General features: G+C 45.7%; 1 protein-coding gene across 2 annotated transcripts; it reads right to left on the bottom strand.

The window, feature by feature from the left end:
• Nucleotides 1-546: 546 nt before the first annotated feature.
• On the bottom strand, nt 547-23,451 carry LOC135897631 (uncharacterized). Of its 2 annotated transcripts, none has more exons than XM_065426315.1 (8): nt 23,315-23,451; nt 22,336-22,509; nt 19,012-19,100; nt 17,791-18,004; nt 9,262-9,393; nt 8,095-8,186; nt 1,937-2,144; nt 547-713 (listed from the first exon to the last, which is right to left on the bottom strand). In XM_065426315.1, the coding sequence occupies exons 2-8, from the start codon at nt 22,432-22,434 to the stop codon at nt 615-617; spliced, it is 933 nt and encodes a 310-aa protein (XP_065282387.1). In that variant the 5' UTR covers nt 22,435-22,509; nt 23,315-23,451; the 3' UTR covers nt 547-614. The 2 variants fall into 2 exon arrangements, with proteins under 2 accessions (XP_065282387.1, XP_065282388.1); XM_065426316.1 differs by lacking the exon at nt 17,791-18,004 and adding an exon at nt 11,849-12,056.
• Between the last annotated feature and the right edge of the window lie 977 nt (nt 23,452-24,428).

Here is a 24,428-nt window from a genome sequence, read left to right as displayed (position 1 = left end):
CGTGAAACGTAACCAAATGCAGCCCAAGACTTCATGATACTTCATATGTGTGCAGTGAGGAAAAGAATATTGAAAAAGCGGCACTAACATACGCAAATTTAGCCTGAAATAAAGGTGGCTCATTGTAACAACATGAAATGCTTTTACTGTGACTTTGTGAAGGTGTTACACTTCTTTTTGGACTACCTCACTGTGATAATATTGAAACGGAGTTTTCTCAGAAGCCTATATGTCCTTCATTGCTACCAAATGGTGTGGAGAGCAATCCACCAAGGCCTGCCATATATCGTTCTTGTCTTATTTATTTGCAGTTGACTAAAGCCCTCTCTCGTCAGCCTTCAATTAACCTGCCCTCTCTCAACCGACTACATTATGAAATACAATCCGCATAAAATATGCGTGCTTAACAGTGGACACCTTATAACCGACAATGAAGTCACGTATGCTGTTACACTTTCATCGCAAAGCTATATTTTTCATAAGCTGAAGCGCATAATATTCTCGAAACAAATGCAAATGTCGTGTTCATTTTAATGATTTAGACAGTTTGTTGATTCCAAGCCTAGTTTATTTTATTGAGGCAGATATGCCTTGCTGAAGCCGCAACTGTCGTGTTAGGCCTTGGAGTCTTCATAATTCTCCTTGGTTTCCTCCTTTGCTGGTTCCTCTTCTTTGCTGTCTTCGATCGCTGCTCCAGGCCCGCCAGATTTGTTCTGTTGAAAGACATATTTATTTAAAAGCAAGGCGCAGGAAGCCTCAAGCAAAGAAAAATGTACATCGTCATGAGTGCCATAATATGCTACAATGTACCCATTTCGATGTGTCGGAGAACTCAACTTCGCAGTTACATTCCATAAATTTCATCCGGGCATCAAACCCGGGAATAATGCCTTTGCGGTGTGGTCGCCCTACAATCTTAGCTAATTCCGAGGCTATAGCTGATGGATGATCACGGCCAGATTAATTGAAACTTCGAATCGTTAGAAGCTTGAACAAACCCTAAATATTCTCGCAGTTTTTATTTCCATATAATTTGCTTTTTCACGCTTCAATCGCTTGAAAAATGCAGACTAATAGGTTGGGCGTATGCACAGAAGCTCTCGATACTGACAAAATGGAAACAATATTCTCAAGTGTCACTACAAGTGGTGTCAAAATATTTACAACTACATGGAGAAAACGGCTGCGAGTTATACTGTGAAGCTTGTTGTCATACAAAATCTGGTGGGAAAACGTAGAAGATGGAGATACATTCATTTACAGAAAGGCAGAGAGGTCGGCCTGAGCTATAACTTGCTCTGGCCTGCTACTCTACACTGGGGAAAAGGGACGGGGAGGGAAAGGGCTGATGAATGATGATGTATAAGGAAGAGATGCGTGTATACAAATTCAGAGAGTCGTGGTTTCTCTAAAGCCGTGCGTCCAGCCTAGTGGCTTGGAGAAAAGCTATAGCGGCACTTGTTACCAGGACTGCGCTGTTTGCATTAGGCCAAGGACTTAAAAGAAACTCGTCTAATAGCGGTCTCTTATGGATCGTTGCAATGGAAGAGACAAGTTGCTGTCGTTCTTGCGCGTACGCGGGACACACGCAAAATATATGTTCAAGTGTTTCTGGCATCTCACACTATTCTGGCACCAAGGCGAATCCAGTGCACCATGCTCGTGTGGCTTCTTTTGAACTTGTGAGGCATACAAATTTTATTTCTTGGCCCCATTTGTGTAATCACTTGTGTCGTCGATCTGGTTGGGTCCAGTGTTCCAACGTACGGTTGCGTATTACGCGACGAAAACGTAGAATCTCTTAACTTCGTTCTTATACGCCATCGATCTTTTGATCGCAACGAAAACATGATATTTCGCGACATTCAGGTACATTTTACCAGAGTGCAAAAGCCAGGAGACAAGTTTCAAAGCGAGCTTCGCGAAGCTTCCTTACAATGATGACCCAGTGGAAGTCCACGTCGCCCTCCAAGACCATTCTGTCTGCGAGGAAGGGACCCTTGCTGATGACGCCCGGCAGTTCGACACCGTTAAGTTTTGCCGTGCAAAGGCCGTCTTCTTCGCCCGTAACTTCCAGAGCGAACTCCTCGTGCTCGGCGCCGAGAGGAACCTGCAGCGACTGGTCACCGAACACGAGCCGAAACCTGGCGTAGGATAGACAACGTAATGAAACTGAGTCGGGGTTCGTCCAAACAAAGACAGATTTCCATAGGAAGATGGACATTTGAGGTGACCAACAGTATCGTACAAAAGATGGCTTGGGCATGGAACCAACTTGTTTTATACTCCAGTCACTGCAGGCACTTTTGATCGATATCAAGTTCAATTAGGATCGAATTTCTCCATTGCGTTTGGCTCTCTTCCGCAGCTTGCAAAGACCAGGCAATCGCAATGGAAAGTGTCCCGTGTGACTGAAGCACTGGTCAGACAAGTTCGCCTTGTCGAAACGTTTGCTTCGTCCTCAAGCATTTCTTGTTCGACCGCACTATAAGAACACTTACACCCTTCGGAGCTTCTTTCCATACGACAATCGCGTCATCTGTCCTGCTTATGCTATCTTTCTTTAAAACTCTGTGACCTTTTACAAATTATGGGATCTTACGTGCCAAAACAACTTTCTGATTATGAGGCACGCCGTAGGGGCTGCGGCTGCCATGACCGGGATTCGATACCACGACCTCGTGCTTAGCAGCGTAACACCACAGCCGCTAGGCAACCACGGCGGGTCTGTGATCTTTACTTTCCTGTGAAAAATGCTATGTCACGCTTATATCACGAATGCCGTTCATGACCTGTAATTGCCGGGCCTACAGCGCTAAAGAAATTAAAGGTACGCTAGATAAGCGACGAATATTATCCGTGGACAAGATAAGCTCCGAAGAGTGCAAACTTTCCTCAATGTGCATTGTAGATCATTGCATGAATGTTTGTGAAACAGAACTGTTCTACACGTGCATGTTTGAAGAGTCCATGCCATAAACAGCTTAGCTGCGCGGCTGTGGTAAACACACATTCCCAGGTCTTGAAATTAGTTCGGTCAACTTTACTGAATACACTAATGAATTCATGCAGCGGACCCTGCAGCGAACCGATATTTCTGTTGCTCTCGTTTTTATGATGCTGCTCGGCGCGATTCGATCGACGAACTGCTGCTTCAGAGGCGACTTGAATGCAGCGTCCTTGCAACACTGTTCGTGCAGCCCTCCACTAACACACATCAACCAGGTTTTATAACGATGGAAGCTCAAAGTTACAATTGAGCCCGCCTGGGGCCTAAAGTCCAAGTTCGCACCCCATTTGTCAAAAACAGCGTTAACAAAAGCGGATTGCAAAGCAAATCGCAATGCCCGTGTTTACCTGACTTCTCGTCTGTCATCGCCGAGCTGTTTTCAGCAAGCAAAAATTCCCGAAGTATGGTCGTTGCCGAAAATAGGTTAGCATTACGGCGTTATTTCGTCAGAGATTTTTTCTTCGGTGTTTGCGCCATGCATCATGCAGTTTCCGAGACTACGGTATTGCTTATGCTCCTGACTGAAATAGCCGCGTTTACATGAATGCGACAGTGTCGCATCGCATCGCATTTCTAGCGCATCACATTCATGTAAACAGCAGTAATGCGCTAGAAAGGCGCATCGCATTAATGCGCCAGGCGAGGGTAGATTTACGGGCACGAGTCGACTCTCGCGGAGCATGTAAACGCAGGATCGTCGCATTAGGAATGATGGGAAGGAATTGCCAAACAACATGGCGGCGGTCCCGGCTGCCCGCTTCGAATTGAATTTGGCGTTGCTTTTGTAAAATGCACTTCGTTCGCAGCAAATGAATAATAGCCCCGTTTACATGAATGCGACAGTGGCGCATCGCATTTCCAAGCGCATTTGGGAAAGGTGATGCGATGCCGTTTACATGTAGCGCCTTAACTCTCGCAAAGACGTAGCGCCACATGGTGTCGTATAAGTGAAGTGCAACCGACTTCCGGTGCAACTGGTTTCCGGTTGTGGGCCGAGTGCACGTTGGTGGTTGAGTGCCGAGAAATAGACAGTTTTAGTTTAGCGTACGCAACTTATAGCGTACGCTATACGCTATAGTGTAGCGGACGCGAAGCAGCGCACGTTTTTTGCAGCTTTAGCTGGCCAGCGAGATCTTCGGATCTCGGAGGCCATTAGTCGTCGTTGCGGCTATTTTCCGAGATAGGTAGCGCTGACATCTCGAATGTTTCTTTCATTAGGCTTCGCCTCGTTCGAAACGAGAAGCGATCTCGAAAACACCACAAGGTTATCCATAATACCCTGTCGTCGAAGCGGCCTGAGACTAAGCGAAAGCCGTTTACACATTCATTTGCTGCGAACGAAGTGCATTTTACAAAAGCAACGCCAAATTCAATTCGAAGCCGGCAGCCGGGACCGCCGCCATGTTGGTTGGTAATTACTTCCCATCATTCCTAATGCGACGATCCTGCGTTTACATGCCCCGCGAGAGTCGACTCGCGCCCGTAAATCTACCCTCGCCTGGCGCATTAATGCGATGCGCCTTCCTAGCGCATTACTGCTGTTTACATGAATGTGATGCGCTAGAAATGCGATGCGATGCGACACTGTCGCATTCATGTAAACGCGGTGAATGTGTAAACGGCTTTCGCTTAGTCTCAGGCCGCTTCGACGACAGGGTATTATGGATAACCTTGTGGTGTTTTCGAGATCGCTTCTCGTTTCGAACGAGGCGAAGCATAATGAAAGAAACATGCGAGATGTCAGCGCTACCTATCGCTATAGTCGGAAAGTAGCCGCAACGACAACTAATGGCCTCCGAGATCCGAAGATCTCGCTGGCCAGCTAAAGCTGCAAAAAACGTGCGCTGCTTCGCGTCCGCTACACTATAGCGTATAGCGTACGCTATAAGTTGCGTACGCTAAACTAAAACTGTCTATTTCTCGGCACTCAACCACCAACGTGCACTCGGCCCACAACCGGAAACCAGTTGCACCGGAAGTCGGTTGCACTTCACTTATACGACACCACGTGGCGCTACGTTTTTGCGAGAGTTGAGGCGCTACATGTAAACGGCGTCGCATCGCCTTTCCCAAATGCGCTTGGAAATGCGATGCGCCACTGTCGCATACTGTTGTCGCTTCCACAAGCCGCCAGAGAGAGGGAGATACATGGTTTAATAATATGCTGGAGATGTTAGCCTGACTGATGACCTGACATGCTACTCCAAGTGCTGGGTGATGCTTATGACGTACACGGTGATAAACGTTAGGCTGCGAAGTAAATGCATCGGCAATCGAAACGACAAGAGATGCGCCCATGTTTCACAGTTAGTCTGAGTTTTACTTGGCAAGAATGAATCCCCAAAATATTGATTTAACGCCAAAAAGAAGATGACAGAAAGGGGAGGACATAAGGAATGGACGTCCTGTCTTTGGCACCAACTAGCCCAACACCAAGTACTTGTTAAATCGAAGCTTGAAAATGTTCGTGCTTCAGCGCTCGATAACAGCCATGCCGAGTCATCGAACTTAGCGCGTATCTGGAAACTTGCCGGTGTAGGGCACTCTTGCCTTGCGATAAGCAATCGCAGTTGCAATCGCGAATGTGAATCGCGTCTTTCTCATCTTTTTTTTTATTTCAAGGTGGGCAGCCTTAAGGCATAGTAAAAAAATGAAATTATAAAAAATGAACGTAAGTCCGCATCGTTCGGAAAGATCTGTGACGCCCTGCAATGACCGTCATCCGGAATCCGCGTGCTGCAGTCAGCGCGCCGGTCACCATGGAGACCAGACTGTCTGCATGAGCAAAGGCAACGTGATGCGTCGTTCTAAATTCCACCAGGCGCAAGGGTACGTGTCCTAGATCTTCTGTCGACTGTGAGAAGCTTCAGTCCAAGGTGCGTACATCTGTCCCGAGAATATGGGGTTCTGTGTTCGTGCATTCGAACAGTAGTTTTCAAGTGAATTGCTGAGCATATTCGCAATGCCAGTAGGCGGTAGCGCCTTGTAGTGATGAGGCAGAGAAACGGCTTTAGGAGGACGAGCCGACGACAACACGGTATGAGCACGTTTTCACCTGGCTATAGGTCGGGCTGTGCCAACAGCTGCCGTGCAGGCACATGCCTTTGTTTACCTCTTTCGCGCGTGCGACGGTCAAGAAGTACCGTAGTAAGCGCATGTGCTGCAAGCCCCAGTGCACAAACCGAGTTTTCCACAGCGACATGAGTGTTCTTTCTGGCAAAATCCTCTGAGAAATAGGTCGTGATGCTATGGAGAGCGAAGCTCGAGGCGGATTATAGGCCGTTCCAGGAACTGGGGGCGGGCTTTTCCTTTGAGAACCATAAAGATGCTCGAACTGAACAGAGTGTATAAATAGACAGATGCGGGCGCATGACGCTATGTCTACAATTCCTTTAGTTTATTTTTTTCTTCTTGTGTTTGTCGGCGCACCGGTTGTGTGATCCTGGGCAGTCAAACTAAGCGAATAAATTTTTTCTAGTGTGCCTAATAGGCTTATATATGTTAGCATATGCTCAATGCATTCTAATTCATGCGGCATACGAAAAGTTGCATGCATTAGGTTTAAAGCTGTTTGTTTCCTAATATCCTTGCAAGAACTCGAAGCACTATGCCTTCCAATACACTGCAGTTCTTTCTTAAATTAGTATTAGTCACATTATGCGTGAGTTACACTACATTTGCCCGGAGTGGAAGCATACAATAATGAAGTATGTGAAATAATGATTGTTCAGATAATAAAGATTACTGAGGACACCGGTTAATGACTTTCCTCACCTGCGTAATGTTCATAAAAGTGTATGAATAACTACTTCATGCTTAAAGGGCGTTTCAAATAGCTGAGAGATAAAATGGTATTACTTGTCACGTATTACAACTTACAGCGTTTTTTGTTTCTCTGAGTGACAAAGCGCGAAGTAGGGCATGGACGGTGGCTTTTAAGCCACTACCCTTGAGATCCTCCCGTGATGGCGTCACATAGACCACTAGTAGCAAATGTGTTAGCCAGTATTTAATTTTGTACGTATTGATGTGAAAACGTCACATGACCCAATGAGCGAAAAAAGATGGCGTCTGTCGTCTGCAGCAGCGGAACGGCGCCTAAAATTGCATTGCCGTAAGCTGCGACGCGACGGCACGAGTGCGCCTCGACGTAGCAGAGCGGGCGAGTGGGAGCACCCGCTGGCCGCGATAGCGCACCCGGTGTTGTGCGAGGGGAGAGGGCATCGCCGCGACGCCACGTCGCCTTCGCTCTCGCAAGCCAGCGTTATCCGCGCGAGCTATCGCTTGCGTTTTAACTGCGCCTCGCTAAGGCCAAATCTGAACGCACCGAGCGCTACAACGCGCTCGCTTACCCGCGAGGAGTTGGTAACTCTAAGGAACACTCAGCGGCATTCAATCAGACATTAATGCTTGCGCGTTCACAACTCATAAGTGCTTACGTGTCGTCGGATTTTTCACCTTTAATTAGGTATATGATCGCGGTTCTATTTCGAAAAAGCTCATAATGTCACGCAGTGAAAGCGGCATGCTGCCGCAAATTCGTCGCAGCGTGCTATACAAAACATTCCCGTGCCCTCATCCTCACTCGTGATCCTCCTCCGAACAGCTATCTTGGTTTACAACGTGTGTCACACTTTGGCATAACCACACTAATGTCTAAATCATGCCTCAACAGAGGGGTGCAGACGCATGACTTCTGTTGTGCATCGCTTTCAGTTTGTTTGGCGACCTATTGACTTATGACCATACAGAAAAGCAATTTATCATTCGCAAAGGCTCAGACCGGACTAAGTGAGAACAGTAAGTTATTGTGTATGGTGTATGCTTATCGTGTGCAGAGACCACCCAGCCAAAATCCGATAACACGCCTGCCAGCTAGTGTATATTGTCTAGTAGCTGCAGCTCGCAAGCACATCTCGCATGCTTAGAACCTACCTCAAACCATCCAATCACGAGAAAAAGACCAAGTAATATGTCACAAGAAATAAAAAAGAAAGAAAAAGAAGAGGATCTCGAAATGGGGTAACGGGGGCTAACAGCTCCTTGTGGCAGCCACCGTGTATTATGTTGTCAGTCTACTCAACTCTTCGGCATTCCTTGGATTCTTCCCTTTTATCTCGTAAAGGTCACCTTTCAGTATTCCCGCTGACGTGAGAGGCAGGGACAGAGGCACCGGCTGCGAAGAAATGTGCGAGAATCAAAAGGCGTATTCGCAAACAACGTGGACACGTAGGGCAGTGGTAATGACACAGACGTGTGTACCTCCGCCCAACAGTCTGGTCATCGCTAGCTTATGCCATGCACCAGCTCATCAAGGACTCCCGTCAACCGGATGCAGAGATACATCTAGGGTTCTGTCTGATTACTGCTTAAATGTTGTTGATTCAAATAAGGAATCGTTTTAAAATATGTGTAATAGAATGAAGTCCCTTGCTTTCTTTTCACAAGCCTAACGACCTTTTCACACAAAAGCCCGCAAAGTCACTAACATATTTGTCAACCTGCAAAGGAGCTCATTTCCAGGCATTCCCGCATTTTGATCACTTGGTCTTTTCGACTCTAATGCACATATTGTATTTCGCGCTGTTGAGGTATCCTCTCTAGAAGCGCGCTGTTCGTCGAGGCTTACATGCCCTCATCACATAAAAGCGCATACAACTTTTTCTTGTTTTAGTCTACCAACGCACATACTGGTGGAATTGTTAAATGAGTACTGCACAACACATAACACTAAACTCTCTCCTTTCTTCTTTCTCCATATACACCATGGGAGAAAGACGCGAAGCTATGCCCTTCCAAATAACCTGCAAATCAAAATTGTTTTCTGTTCGCATCAAGCCCACCCGAAAGCCATAATTAACCCAACGTGGTATGCCCCTTTGGGCCTCATTTGTCATGTCACACCATACCACGCCTTATCTTTTTCTAAATCATCATTCTTTCATCGTCGACTGGTCAAGACAAGACAGCGCACATCTCATTAGCGAAGTTGCAGGCCAGTGGCAAACAATTCTCACAAAGAAAAATGCTTAAGTGTTCGTCGCATCTGTTGTTTCGATTCGATCTGATTAAGGCTCCTGAAACGGAAATAAACATGTTTGACCACGTGTCATCTGTACAATCATTCGCAGCCAAAGTGAATAAACGTCAGAGCGTTTCATTATTTGCGATACAGTTACAAAGATATCCAACAAAAGCACAGAAAGCAGTCAAACATCTGGCAAATAGTACTGGGGTTCCATTATACTTACCAGAGGGTCTTCGTAAGGAATTCGGATCGATTTTATGTCGAGGTCACCTTTTATGTAGAAGCGGTCGTAGGGTGAGGCATCAGCGTACCTTTCGAGTAGCTCAAACAGAGAATACCTGCCGTCGATTCTTACCTAGAAAAACAGTAACTAATTAGGTTGCGAGGAAAGAAGTAGGATGCACTAACCACTAAAGACAAGTTCATTTCAACCAACGTGACGCCAATGTCATAACTCTTCCTCAGCAAATAACACAAAAAAACGAATAACGTACACAGTAACCTACACGTTTTTGCCTTCAATGCGGAATATTGCGATAAAATGGCACAGCGTATACCAGACTGTCATAAACCACCTCACTAGCTTTGTACTCAGCGGCACGAGAATCAAATTGTGTTGGAATCTGGCCTCGTACCCACAAAACACCTCTCACGTGACGTGTAGTGCAAACCGCGCATGCAAGACGACCGAGACGGCGCAAACATTTCGCACCCTCTTTTCATGAACAAACAAAGGCACAAACCCACCAAGCAGCAGCAGCACATCGCGGAAACAGTCTGGTTCGGATGCGAATAAAGGATAGCGAACGGGAGCGCAGCACACCGAGGGCGGCAAACGAAATGATTACAAAAACGGCGCCGAATAAAACAACACACGAAGAAGGGAAACACGAGACAGCACGTACTGCTGTCTCGTGTTTCCCTTCTTCGTGTGTTGTTTTATTCGGCGCCGTTTTTGTAATCATGCCTAACCAACTAGCCCACCAACACATGCTCAGAAACGAAATGAGAATTCTTGGATCAACATAAAGAGCTGTCGGTATATTGTAAAAATGTTAAGAGCGTTTTCTGGTCACACTGGTAACACACTGACCGTTAGGGCCTTACGAAAATTTCTAGAGCCCGACAGCGGAGCTCTAACTAGACTTGCGATGACAAGCGCGTAGATAAAACTATGTATTTATTCTTGCAGCCTTGGGAGCACAGAAATATCCGACAAGAGAATCTCACAGGGAGAGAGATATATGTAACTCTCCTGTTGGATATTTCTATGCGCCAGAGGCTGTCAGAAAGATGTCAAACATGTATTTCGTGATCGCACGTCCACTTAAGGCTTCGCTGTCGTCCTCTATAAACTTCTGCGAGGCCCTAATGATAAAGGCGATACCAGTGCGAAAAGAAAACACCCTTAAGGGTGTAAACAGCTTGACAGTGTAGGGCCCGTCGAACTAGAAGCAGTTCCAAAGGACGTACTATTTAGCTAGTTGGTACTGAATTATGTGATGCAATACTACATCACATAATAGAGTACCAACTCACCTATCAACAGCCTGTCCTTTTGAAGTTTGTTGCTCTCACGTGCGTAAGAAAATCGCTAAGTGTTCGGACGCCCACCACTAAAGGCAGCGACTGGGATGACAGCGTGGCGACCGCCGCGGTGGTGGTTAATCGTGCACATAACGTCCGTAATGGAAAGTTTAGGAATATGGCAATTCCTGTGAAAGAAATCTTCATGGAAGGTCTTCACTGATCAATCACTGGTGAAAAGCACAAAATGATGTCCTTATGCAACCACTACACCCACTTGAATCGAATTCGTCCATTTAAATGCAAATGCTGAATGCGCTGAATATAGTTAGTTTGTAATATTAAGTATCTTTATACAAGTGGGCGCACAGACTTGACACCTCGAAAATATTGAAAGTAGAAGGTAGCGCATCTAAAGAGGACAAAAATGACATATCAAACGGGACTGAAGATGATAGTTTCTAAAGATGTGTTGATACACCCTTGTGAAAAATTTATGAGAAGCGCAGGTGGAACAATTGCCGGCTAAGCATGCTAAGCGAACCCCGCCTGCTGCTGCTGCGTCGCCCCCCACCGCTGGCCCCAACTACATTTGGCGCTGCCACGTGGGGGCAGTGGGTCTTCATCCCACAAGACAAGCAAATTGTGAATATTGGCGTTATAACCTTTGCCGCAGAGTCCTAACTTACTGCCGTAACATGACTGCATTTGACTTAAAAAATAAAACGCGCTCAATCGGCCGCCGTTTATGAGATACCAGAAATCCACTTTGACAGGGCAGTTTTTCAGTGCTAGATCTCTCAAAAGTCAGAGTAGCATATAGGGTAAGCACGTAATCCTGCAAGATACTTTGATAGCACTTTCTTTGTTCATAAAGTGTGTGCGAAGCAGGCCTGCTTCATTTCGTTTAATTACCGTATTATTCCGCGTCGAAGCCTGTAAGAATTAAAGAAAAAACAATATTTTAGCAGTGTGCAAATGTTCTACACTGCAGTGTCCAGAGGAATCGCCTGTTAGCTTCGTTCAATTAAGGGTATTCCTTCAGTACCCTTTTTGTTGAGCTCAATAATTTGAGAATTGAACAATTCATCTGGTCTTGCACCCATTAGAATGAAAAGCTGCCAGCCGATTTTTGCTGCCATCTAGTCATTAACGTGCACCGAAACAACTGCCTTTGTGCCACAAACGCATTTCCCTCGGATGAAAGTACAGCCTATCGGACACCACACGTGGAGGAACGAGCATTTCCCTTCTAGACAACGCAACATATATCGTGTACTGACCACGAGGTAGCGGTCCTTGACGTCGTAATAGAACCTGGTGCGCGTTTCCTGCCCAATGACGTAGTAGAAGTCCCTGTTGCCTACGTCCTTGGATTTGGTGTTGTAGTCCTCGATGTAGTACTGGAGCTTGTTCTCCTTGTACTGTTCGCTCGTCACTTCGAACAGCGGGAAGTCCATCGTCTTACTCCACCACCACTCGTACACGACGCTGAAACGTTTCGGGTTCTTAAACGAGGTAGCACTTTAAACATACGTGTTCACGGGTGATCGGGTGGCGTTTGCTTGAAACTTCAACGCGTGATGTGCGCGAAGCGTCAAAATGAAAACTGCTAACAAGCAGAAAGAATGGTGTGTACTGGAAGAATATTTAGGAGATGAGACTGAACGCTACACCCGTTCACCTCCGTAAAGCTAACAAAAGTAGGACTGGAGTCAACAAAGCCACGTGTCAGTTCCACGAAGCTGTTTGCAACAAGAAAACACGACTAGCTATCTCCACGTAGCGCTGTACTAACGAGGCTAATGCTGTGTGCTTGACGCCACCCGTTGCAAGCCGAGCGTCGTTTTTTCTATTGCCTTCTAGATCGCGCCACTCAAGAACTGCAAAAGCTGGTTCGCCATGAATTCTACGCCGTCTACTGCAATTAATGTCATTCCAAATCATTCGATATTCAGTCAGTACAGTTTCAGATTCTCATCTTCATTTTTTTCTCTATCTCTTCAATGACTGTTCTTCATCTGCACGCGGATCACGACGAATCTGTAGTCCTACGAGAGCGCAGGTAAGCGGCGCATGGGCCGCGATTCGTGTTGACGCACCGGTGACGAAACAGGTAAACGCCTCAATATTATTTCGATTACAGCAGCCTGTGGCTTCGCTTTACAATGAGCTTCGTTGAGACTGAAAAACTTTAGCCATCCATCACCACTAAAACCTACAAGAATACAAGTAATCAAGCTGCATCATCGAGTATTGTTATATGTACTATTTAGCCGTGGGGTAGACCTTCCATGCTTCAGCCCGTTTATTTCGGAAACAGAATTGTATCCTCACTATGTAACTTCGCTTAAAGGATTATTTTTTTTCGCTGTGTTGTTTCTAAGGTTACGTATCCTTTTCGGTATCATAACACAGACTATCGGTAAAAATAGCACTTTTTGTATATGCCCATGAATCTTGTGCGTGATACATGGGCACAATATTTCTGTGCATTTTTCTTTATGCTGATAATGCAACTAAAGAACGTGTCTTCATTGTAATGTCTATTGCCTGTTCCAGGCAAGGCAACCTAATACCTTGCTTGGCAACCTAATACCTTGCTTGGATGTCCAAAGGGGGCTCTTATTAGGTTCACCGACCTCTTGACATAAATACGTGTCCTGAAGGAACACCCCTTGACTGCGGACAGAAAAGCGTTCCAGCAGCTTTTTTTACAAGTGGTGAGGGCGCGAAGCTATAGGAGACGTTGGAAGCATCTGACGCATGAAAGGAGAGGTAAGTAATCAGAAAGCAAGTGCAGGGTTGGAGTGAAAATCACCGATGTAAGCAGGGGGCAATCATTTCATATATGAACTGAGGCAGAAAAAAAGCGCCTTCAACAATTATCTTTTTTTTTTGCTGTAATGACGACAGCACTTCACCCAGTTCACTACATTTCATAGCCACAAAGTTTCCAGCAAAGGATTGGCAGAAGCATAACGTTGGATCATTGGAATCTTGTCTGCAGATGAACGAGACGTACAGCGATTTCATGCAACGACGTTGACTAATCTTCACTGCGTGCTGCACCACAAATGGCAGTTTTCTGCTGTGATTCGCACGTGCCACATCATCTGTTCAGTTCAGAATACAGATATGTCACAATTTCTGGGACTTCGAGCGCACAGCAATATTTAATTGAATCGATGTCGAGGAAGGAGCCCTTGACAGCGCTCATGTAATTTAAAGCAGCAACGCCAGAGCAGCCGGGCCGACGCTTCTTGTTGCTAATATTGATCTACCCTGTCGAGTGAATCTCTATTGTTCTGGTTGTTCATCAATAACAATACTGTTGCTGTTCTCTCTTCTTATTAGGATGTGAAAAAGTCGATAGATACAACAAAAAAAGATCACTCAATAACGACCTCAATGTTCTTAAGTCAACCGTCAAGATCTATTGAACCCCACTGTCGAGAACTGACTCTTTGCGCAAGATTCCTAGAGTCACGCCAAAGTATAGTAGACTCACTGAACCTTCAATGAACACAAAATCCGAGTAGAACGCGTGGTTTCTGCCGCTGGAGCTTCTTCACTTTTCGTAAGTCGCATAGTTTTTCTTTAGATGACGTGCCATATTGCATGCAGAGTTAAGTATAATTCTGTGGTGTCAAAGCCTCGCAGTTCGGCTACAGCAATATTTCGGTGCACGTAAATGAACAGCAGGCCGTGTCAAGGTTACGTTCATGAATCGAAACGCGCTCCCTAAACAGAAGGCGCCCGCGCATTATTACAGATGATATAGTTGCACATTTACACGTGCCTACTTCATCTGCTGCACTTTACGAACAAAGAGAAACGTAGCAGTGTTGATATAGAGGTAATTACTTTCACCATAATAACTATTTGAACATGTTAATTCCAGGAACAAAAGACATAAATCCGCACCTCCAAACTGCTGCGAGCTTAAACAAGCATGACTTTTATGGTAGCAATCAAAGCAGAAGTTTGGGACAGTTAGTGATACCTGAACGCGGACATCATAACAAGCGCTAAGTAAAGCGAACACAAGGAAGAGACATATCTATGACAAGACAGACGCTAGATATAAACTGAAAGTTTAATTACGAAAACACAGCGGCATACATACTTGCCCATAAACCTACAAAAAGATGGAGAAGGCGTACTTGTCACTCTAAATACTTCGTGTGCCGCTTGAGATACTCTTTTTCTTGGGCATTCAAGGCCAGTGAAGGTGTCCTCACGTATTTATCAATTTGTGTCTAATGCTGTTAGGTCATTGCCCGGGGGGGGGGGGGATATTTGGCCGATCACTACTGGCGGTGCTCGTTCATGCATGCCAGACTTTCAGGGCATCCGTGTCCCGCGCAGCTTTGCGATGCAGCAAGCTAGGAAAATCTTCGAGGCCTTGTGCATTAACAACGAAACTGCTAAATGTGTGAGTACACCTTCACTGGCCTTTCATGCAAAAGAAAGAGTATATCAAGCGGCACAGGAATCCTTTAGATTGATGTGTAAGTTTCTGCGCAAGTGCCTATGTTGTTGTTTTTTCGTCATTAAACCATAGAGAAATAAAAATTAAACCTTAAGTATGTCTAGGGCCCGTCCTGTATATATGTATCTTCCTTGTGTACGCGTTGCTTAGCGCTTGATATGATGTCCACGTTCTATGGGACGGCTTTGTTTTTCTTTTAAACTATGTCTAGTAAATAGAATATACGCGCCTAACTGCCACAGGATGCACGAATGGTACTATCTTTCTTTTTCTTGGCCCAATACATGCTTTGAATTGCATGATTAGTTTTAAGTATATGTGAGTCTATGAAACCTGTCAATTATGGAGGCATTTCTATGCAGATAACAATTATTTGCGGTGAAACTAAAGTGTCGATTGTAATTTAGCCCGGAAGTTATCAGACTCCGTCTTGCGTTCGCGACAACGGCGCGTGTTGAAACGACAAAGCGTTGCCTCAAGCTTTAATTATCTATGCAAGGAGCCGCAAAAATCAAACGTGAAGTTATATTCAGTAAGTACATGGTGGAGCGCAACCTGGAACACGGACGAAGAAAGAGGACTGGACGAGCTGCTGCTTCGCCGTCCTCTTTCTTCGCACGGGTTCCAGTGAATGTGTAACAAACACTCCGGTGACAAGTATACCCCTGAGTGAAATTATAAGCCTGCCCATGGAACCGACGCGTCCGTTCGATAGATGCGGACGAACGGCCTCACAGTGACCAAATTCACTGTTAAACTCGAAACGTAAGTTCGCCGATTCGATTCCGGTGCGCGGAGTTTTGACTTTCCGTCGTTACTCGCCGCAGTTCACTCATTGACCGTACATAGTACTTGCGTGACTGTTTGCGTCATTGCGGGAATATTTAAATTGAGAGCTCGCGGTATCGCCATCTCGTGGTGCACCGGATAAATTTCCCTGTAACGACGCTAATTCGTCACATTACAATAAAAAGCATTACTAAAATATACAATTCGTCGGTATACTGCTCTGCAAAAAAAAAGCAGTTTCTTATAAAAAGAAAATCATTTTTTTTAGGAGTGGCACGTTACCGTTCTTATAAGCATAGTGGTTTGGGTTTGAGTGGGTCGGTATGGCGAACCAGCACTGGCCAGAGGGCGCGCTACAGCAGTCTTGAGCGTGCAACTGAAATGTGCCTACGACGGCCGGTAGGAATCACACGAAAAATGATGCGACACTTTGACCAATAACAAACGCGCGCATGCATCAACGTTTGCTTATATAGGGCCGTTATATGCATAGTCTAACTATAGCCTAGCTCCTGACATGCGAAGTCAGTTCCGCTGGTTGGCCGTTGTTATAATTGAACTTATTTTGCCCTGGATGAGTTTCCGCCTGCCGAAACTAGGCAGTATTAAGAGCTGGAACCCCGTCGTTGATGATAAGGTTGCAGAAGTTCTACGAAGGCACGAATGCTCGTGCCTACTTGCAAGCAGACAATAACAACTGTAATCACGCTTATATGGGCCAAGTTTTTGCGTAGCATGTACGAACACCTTTTAAATGCCCGACATGATTGCCTGCTTTTTTTGATCATTGAGCTGGTACAGTGTTCACGCGCCTTTCTTTCATATAGTTTTCTCGGGTAGAATTAATTTTTTTTCGCTGGTTGCGCGGTTATTAACGCAATACATCTTGTGCCCAAACGTTATGGCTGTGGTATGCGAAAGGAATGGGCATAGAATTTTGACCTCATACGCTGGATTGTTTTCAGACTGTCCTAGTCGATCGAAGTACGAGCGCTGTGGCAGGCACACGAACCAACGACTTCGTGCGCAGCAACTGGACACCACCCAATATGTACTACTTCGGTACACTATACCTACCAGGGTAACATAAACTACTCAAAATTTCACATCCCAACGTGTGGAATGAATAAAAGGAAAATGAGACATCCACCTGATTGTAGCTATTGCTACAAAGGAAACCCATACGGGTTCCTCGAAAGAAAAGCCTCATTTTCCCTTTATTCATTACTTCTCTCCACCTTGCGGGTTTCCGCAGAACTACTTCGTCAAACTCTTGCCTTTGCTTCGTGTTGTCGACAAATTCGACTTCGCCCTGCCATCTGCTAGCCGCCTGGTTAGCTCAGATGGTAGAGCGGCTGCCCCGGAAAGGTGGTGGTCCCGGGTTCGAGTCCCGGACCAGGACGAATTTTTCTTCAACCTTGAGGCTTTTCTTTCGAGGAACCCGTATGGGTTTCCTTTGTAGCAATTGCTACGATCAGGTGGATTCTCATTTTCCCTTTATTCATTACTTCTCTCCACCTTGAGGGTTTCCGCAGAACTACTACGCCAACGTGTGGAATGTTCTTTATCTGAGTACCCTGCATCGTTTCATTAACACGATTCTGATTGATTGATTTTAACGTCCAAAAGCAAATAGGGGAACTGTGAAAGAAGTGTACAGTAGTGGAAACTTCGGATGAATTTTGCCTCTTCCCCCGCCGAGGTATCTTGATATGCCCCCGAATCTCAGATACCGACATACGAGCCGCTTTGCATTTGACTTTTGACTCTTGACCCCCCTCAGGTGCTTTGACATGCGCCGAGATCTTGGATGTCGGTGCGCGAGCACCTTCGCATTCCACGCCGCATGTGAATGCAACGGTCGAGCTGGTCGGGACGCCACAGTGACCGACAAAGCCACGCATGCTGCTAACACACACGTCTGCAGGACGACCGACTGACCGAGTACACTGGGAATCCTTCCTTCATCCCGAGGTGGAACTGCAGCTCGTGTCTCTTGCCCAGCTCGAACTTGTAGCTGACCTCGGGTATCATGTAGCGCCTGATGTCGTAGTCGTCCAGCGTGTGGTTCAGGATGCCCGGCCTGATCTGCTCCGTGATCAGCTCCAACAGCGGCATGTCCATACGCGCACTCCACCAGTACTCGAAGGACACGCTGCGCAGTGGGCGGCGCCCCGATGCCTTCTAGCATACGTTCCGGTGTGCCCCCACTTCAGGCACTTCTAATACAGTTCTACAAGTCGAGATAACACCTCAAAAAATCTCGAGAACGAGTGGAAATAATGACCTCTAGAACGTATCGAATACATATTGGGCCACGAATTGGGTCTACATGTGCTCCAATGTTAATTAATACGAGTGAAGTTCTTTAGAAAAAGAAGAGTTGCAAGGCAGATATAGATTTTGGGGCAATATGAGTGTGTCGTCACATGATGGGTTATCTTCTGTTGTTCTGACATTCACTGGGCAAATTTATGAAGTCACTCATTGTTCGTCAAGCGCAGGTTCACAAGTATTAGTCGATATTGTTACCGCACCTCAAGTATTCTGGATAGTTCCTGCGTGCACATATGCAGGCGCATCAAAACACTCTTAAAGTGAAAATTCTTTGTATTGTTCCTGTATATTCTCATGCACGCTGATGGTGCAAAGCCGCAACAGACGCGATACATACGGCCAGTGACGCGCATTTTACTCTCATGCATGTACCGAGAATCAAATAAAACCAAAAAGTACGACGGCACCACTGATGAACGAATGACGCAGGCTTTAAGTATCGTCTACCTTATTTTTGCTGCCAATTTTTCTTCCGTGATAGAAGGGGCATGTCGGAATAAGAAAGAATGCACCCTATCAGGCCTTTAAAGAAGAAACGTGAGTGAAAGAATTGTAATTGTTAAGATCGTAAAATAGCGCCTATTCTATACAGCGAGAACGAAAATTAAATCCAGAGTGAGAAGCCGGTGAACCTAATATCACCCCTCTACAACGCAGCAGGTTCATAAAGTAAAAGCATTTTGGCTGCCACACTAAGCACTCCGCTAAATGCCCGAATGCTGTTTTAGTGCCCGACAAAAGCGGAGTGTAACTTGCATGGCGGTTGAAATAAATCGCATAGATTAAGCGAAAAAAGAAAGACTGAAACAAAGGTTGCCAGTATACGTCTTCATATCCTTCCGAAAGGTGCATTCCATGAAGACGTCATTGAACTTCTGTATTCCTCCTGGGAGATGCAGTTCTACCGGTGTTTTCTGAAAACAGAAGAAAGAATGAAGGCTCGCAGTTTCATATCCCTAATACGCGTGGGCGCACTGCAATGAACCTTCTCGTGGCCTAGTATGCTGCAATTCCAGAAATCTAGTGCATGGTTCTCTTTACCTCGCACCTCCGGAAGCAACAGCCGTCCAGCCTGCTATTCACGCTCACGCCCACTGTGAGCTGATCTAGGCTCGCCCCTTTGAGCAAAACTACTTTGCTGCGTAGTTGCGCATACGGATTTGTTCTACCAATCATCCTCCCATCAGTTGTGATACTTTCTTTGCGCTCTTCAACTTCCATCGCGGAGAGGCAGGTTATAGGGCACGCAAGCACTGTCAACGTCTTCCGTATCACATAATACTAGGAAGGAAGGAAGGAAGGAAATCAACTTTATTCAAGGTCCTGCAGGCCACGAGAGCTTTGGGCTCTCATGGAGTGGGCGTCTACCACGACGGAATCGGGAGGTTGAGTTTCCTGGCGGCGTCGTGGACCAGAGCTGAACGGTCCAAAGTTGAGGAGCGAGTTCTTCACTCCGGATTGCTTCTTCAAACTTGCGCTTGCCCGGTTCGGAGTTTATGTGAGCTTTCGAGCCCTACCAGAGTATATGAGAGACGCTAAGCGAGGTATTGCATTTAGTGCAATAAGACTTGTAGAGCTCCGGCATGTAGTGGTGTAGTCTGTTTTGCGTGGGGTATGTGTCTGTTTGTAGCATTCTGAGTGTAACCGCTTGAGCTCGAGCGAGCGTTCGGTGTGGCGTGCTATACTCTCTACGTTGTAGGCAGTAGTGTTTAGTGATTTCATTGTATGTAGTGGGGGCGTCCCTGCTCCCCGAGTGGTCGGGGAGCAGGGACGCTCACAGACCGTGCGGTCTGTAAGTGCGCGCGCAGCCTCGTGTGCCGCCTCGTTAAGGTTGGGGACGTCGCCGATCTTTTGTCCTAAGTGGGCCCGGAGCCAGTATATGACGTGGTTCTAATGTGCTCAGCGTATGACGTCATCCAGAGAGGTTTACAATCTGACTGAAAACCATCACTTGGGAAATGATCGCTCTAGCAGTCCCTGACTGAATTGTGTGACCTTCCCCACAACTAGAAGCATGCACGATCTCATACCTTGTAGGCATGCTGCTTATCACATTATCGTTGAGCTAGTCCGCGTACACCGCCGTATTTATTGCGCGTCCGATACGAGTCGCTTTTAATTGTAATTCTGAGCCCGCCTGCATGGGATTTCACGAAGTTTTATCCATTTTTAGGGACCCCCCCTCCCCGTTTTTTCTATATCTCTTTTTTTGGTCGAAAATGCAAAACGCTTTATTTTGACGTTGGCGTCGTGACATCATCTTGGAGTCTTTTTCCCTATCACGAAAATTAAGAAGGCCTCCTATGCCACATTTATGTTTTGATTGTGATACAGGCCTTCTTATGCATAACGCATTTCCAACTGGAACTATTCGTGCAGCTAGGCTTCTTCACTGATTAATTTGTCCCAATTACTTTCAAGCAGCGGCGGCGTTTCTTAGCTTGCATTGATTGGGGCCTGAACAGTTAGGGCACATGTACAGTGCGGTACACTAAGTGATGTGCAGAGTGATGGATAAGTTGAACAGTTGACCACTATTAGAAGGGAAAGTTCTAGGCCAGTTCTCCCAAAGAACATCCGTGCAGAAAGTATTATTCGCGCTACTAAGATTCCTGTGATCTACGGGGCTTCACGATAGATTTTAAGATCGCTCCCTACCGCTTTATAGAGGATGCGGTTTGTTTGTGATCGTCTCTCTTTCTCTCTCCCACTTCCGCTCCCCTTTCTTCCCTATTGCCTCCCTCTCCCCGTGCAGGGTAGCCAACCGGAACTGCCTTTGGTTAACCTACCTGCCTTTCTTTGCATGATTTCTCGCTCTCTTCATGGAAACTCATGCGAGCGCGCGGTCCTTACTTTGGGCTTGCTCCTACTGACAGCGATGGCAGAAGCAGAATCGAGGCACTGCTAATGTGCGCACGGAGTAAGCAAATCCACTTAGAGTTCCTGTGTATATGTTTTGGGAGAATATGCAGCAACTACATTAGTGCTATTCACCACAACACGCCTGGCTGCATGTATAGCCTAGATTTTACAGAACTATACATCAGTGGGAAATTAGCTGATAGCACGCGATCGCTAGTATATTTTTTTAAAGCCATAGGTCATAGTGGGCGTGCCTGTATAAATTAATGCACCAGGATACAGCGCGAGAACATGAGGCTACATGAGGCTCCGAGATCGACCCTTGTATTCGGTGATATAAGCAGTGAACTAGAAATATGACGTGAAATCGTGAAAGCTTAAGTGGGTTATAGTGACGGTTAATCTTTGTGTTCATAGCACAGGTAGGATAACAGAAGTAAGGGACGAGCCGAGAGGGACAGAGCGCTTTTTCACTTCCTGCTCTTCTCTTCTTTCTTTAACTCTGTGTGCACATTGAACATTAGGTAAAAAAAGAACGTGTATTTTGCATCAGTAACGTTCACAGAGCTGCGGCTGTTCAACAAAGGTGATACCCTGCTGACAAAACAGGGGGACCTCACCGCAGAAAAATCAAATTGCCTTCATTTTCAAATTTCATCACCCCACCTAATTCTTTACGTCCAAGGCTGATTTTCTCTTCCATGGACAATCCACTGTAATGCTCTAATTATTCCACCGGTTAACTCCCCTGAGCATCACAAGACTTGCCCTACTATTTCCTCTTAATTCTAACTATACTATCATCTGCACCTGTTTGTTCTCCAATTTATTGTTAGCTATTGAAGTTTATTATTTTATGTAATTTATTCAGTTTAGCTTCTCCAAATTCTTTCTTTCTTTCTTTCTTTCTTTCTTTCTTTCTTTCTTTCTTTCTTTCTTTCTTTCTTTCTTTCTTGAGGCAAAATGACCTGTGTACTTAAATTGTGTACTTGAGGCAAACACCTGAGTACTTAAATTTATTATCACGTTCAAGAACCCCAGGTGATTAAAATTTCCAGAGTCCTCCACTGCGGTGTGCCTCATAATCGCAAAGTGGTTTTGGCAATAATTTATTTTAATTTTCCTTCTTTCTTTCTTTCTTTCTTTCTTTCTTTCTTTCTTTCTTTCTTCCTTTCTTTCTTTCTTTCTTTCTTTCTTTCTTTCTTTCTTTTTTGTCATGCCCCAAGTTGCAACCCTAGAGGTTGAGTGCTGGTGCAGCACTGGTCGTATATCTTCAATTCTACTTACGGGATTGTGGATATGAATGCCGGGCTTGTCCTTGGCACTTTGAAACTCTTTCTTGCTCTCCTCGTTGTGATACGCGGCGTCTGCGAGGACGTGACTCATTTTTCAGAATGGCGATGCGCAGCCGTCAACAAAGATGCCGTTAACTGTCCACACACAGGGACAAGCCGCTGGCACCTGGTGGGGGAGATGAGAATCACTGTTTGTGACCATGCGCGAAAATCCCGCGAAATCTTTTAGCGTATATCATCGACTCAAGGTGCTCGCTTCAGCTGCGCATAGAACGACAGACATATTTCTCCGTGAGTCTGCTTAATATAGGAATGTTTGACGCTCTGAAAGCTGCAAGCATCGGATGCGCCTTGAGGTTCCGGAGATAGCCCGCTTATGCGGGATCGCGAGGAGTAGGACCTCTGCGATGTGTTCGATGGCATTTATTAAAATAATTCATCAGAATGTTTTAGGAATATATGAGTAATATTGTTACGGTTGCCAACTATTGTAAGAGGAAAGCCATGATTGGTGTCAATGGTGTGGCAGGGCCCATAAAATAAAACTACCTCTGAACTCACGAGACAGTATTTCGAGTAAGACGCATGCCTGTATCGTAAAACATCCAAGAACTCTCGTCCTAAGTATAGCCGTAACGTACAGGCGGCTTTCGTACGGACCCGCTTACTCAAATTCTGAATTCCCCCAAGATGTATTCATGATTTGAATGCACTGCCTGAAAATGTTGTTCGGTCATCACTACCTTTCCAATTTTCTTATCTAGACTATACTTCACTTTTTCATGTGTTCTCCTTGTGGCTATTTTTAAAAAGCCAGCACTCCGCCGATTATATTTAGTCCATGATCGCTACTTTGCTGAAACGTGCTAAGCGAAAAGGAGAAAATGGTAAAGCAAAATAACTTAGCAGATAGCGCTTCCCGTTTTTTTATGTCGAACTTCCACGGCACAGATTTCTTTGGCAACACTCACAGTTTCCCTCTGCAATTCTTGAAATAGCGGTCCCGCTATGCCCGATATTGAACAAATCTTAGCCAGTCTGCTCCAAGGAACCGCTCTTTCTTTCCCTTCGAACCTTCTGGAAGCAACCAAGGAAAGATAAATGTTGGTCTCCTTTCACAGCTGCTGAGGAAAGAAACGAGCAATATGTCGGCCTGTCATCCAGTCAAATAGGCTCGCTTTGCGCCGAAGAAGCGCAAATAAATCATTACGAACTGCATGTCTGGTTTTACCACGATACGAAAAAGTGAGAGGATTTAGGTCATAACTCGTAGGAAAAAATGGAAAGTTAATTAACAATCACTCAGTCAGGAGAAATGCACCTTTAAGCAGGCCTTCCAAGCAGCTAACAATTCATTACCTGGAATTATTAAGGAACATGTTTGAGGGTTGTGTACTAAATGTCACCGTTGGTTGGCGCAGGTCAATCACGACACAGGCGCCAACTAAAGGCTGTTTCACATGCTGCAACTGGAACGACTAAGACCGGTGCAGTCGCACGCGTCGCAATGCGATTTTCAGAGGGCCCATTTCACATGATTGCGATTTCAACAATGCGACTGGTGCGACGCCCAGGGTTGCTTACTGCAAGGTTTCGTTGCACACGCTGCATAATTATTTTATTGTAATAGATAAAACGTTTGCATTATAGTATTGTTGAGTTTTTTTTGTTAGGAGCAAATAAAATGCGTGTTTTGTAATTTCAAAAGGTGTTGAGGTTAAGATTTGTTTTGGAGTGCGCAACGGCGGTTTCTTAAGTTCAGTGCGACACGAGCACGTAAACAGCTGTTCGCAGCGGTGGCATGCTGTGGTTCATGACCTATCAGATGACCTATCAACAAGTTCCTATCAACAAGTTCATGTAGCAACGCTCCCTGCATATGCAGTATTTGGAATTCGGCTGCCACGAAGTCGTCGTGTCAGCCCTACAAGATCCACGCGCTACCCGTGCTCAGCGTCAGCTTCTGGAGAAATGATCTGTGCATATTGTTCGTAAGTGCGCCTATGTGGTGCCTGCTCCTAGCCATATTCTTGCACCAAACACAAAAACAAGCACCAACCCGAATGCCTGCGTCTGCCCCTGGAC

The sequence above is a fragment of the Dermacentor albipictus genome, chromosome 5, assembly GCF_038994185.2.
Source record: "Dermacentor albipictus isolate Rhodes 1998 colony chromosome 5, USDA_Dalb.pri_finalv2, whole genome shotgun sequence".
Classification (NCBI taxonomy): Eukaryota; Metazoa; Arthropoda; class Arachnida; order Ixodida; family Ixodidae; genus Dermacentor; species Dermacentor albipictus.
Note: the sequence above shows the minus strand (reverse complement) of the source record. Positions and strands in the feature narration are given on the sequence as shown.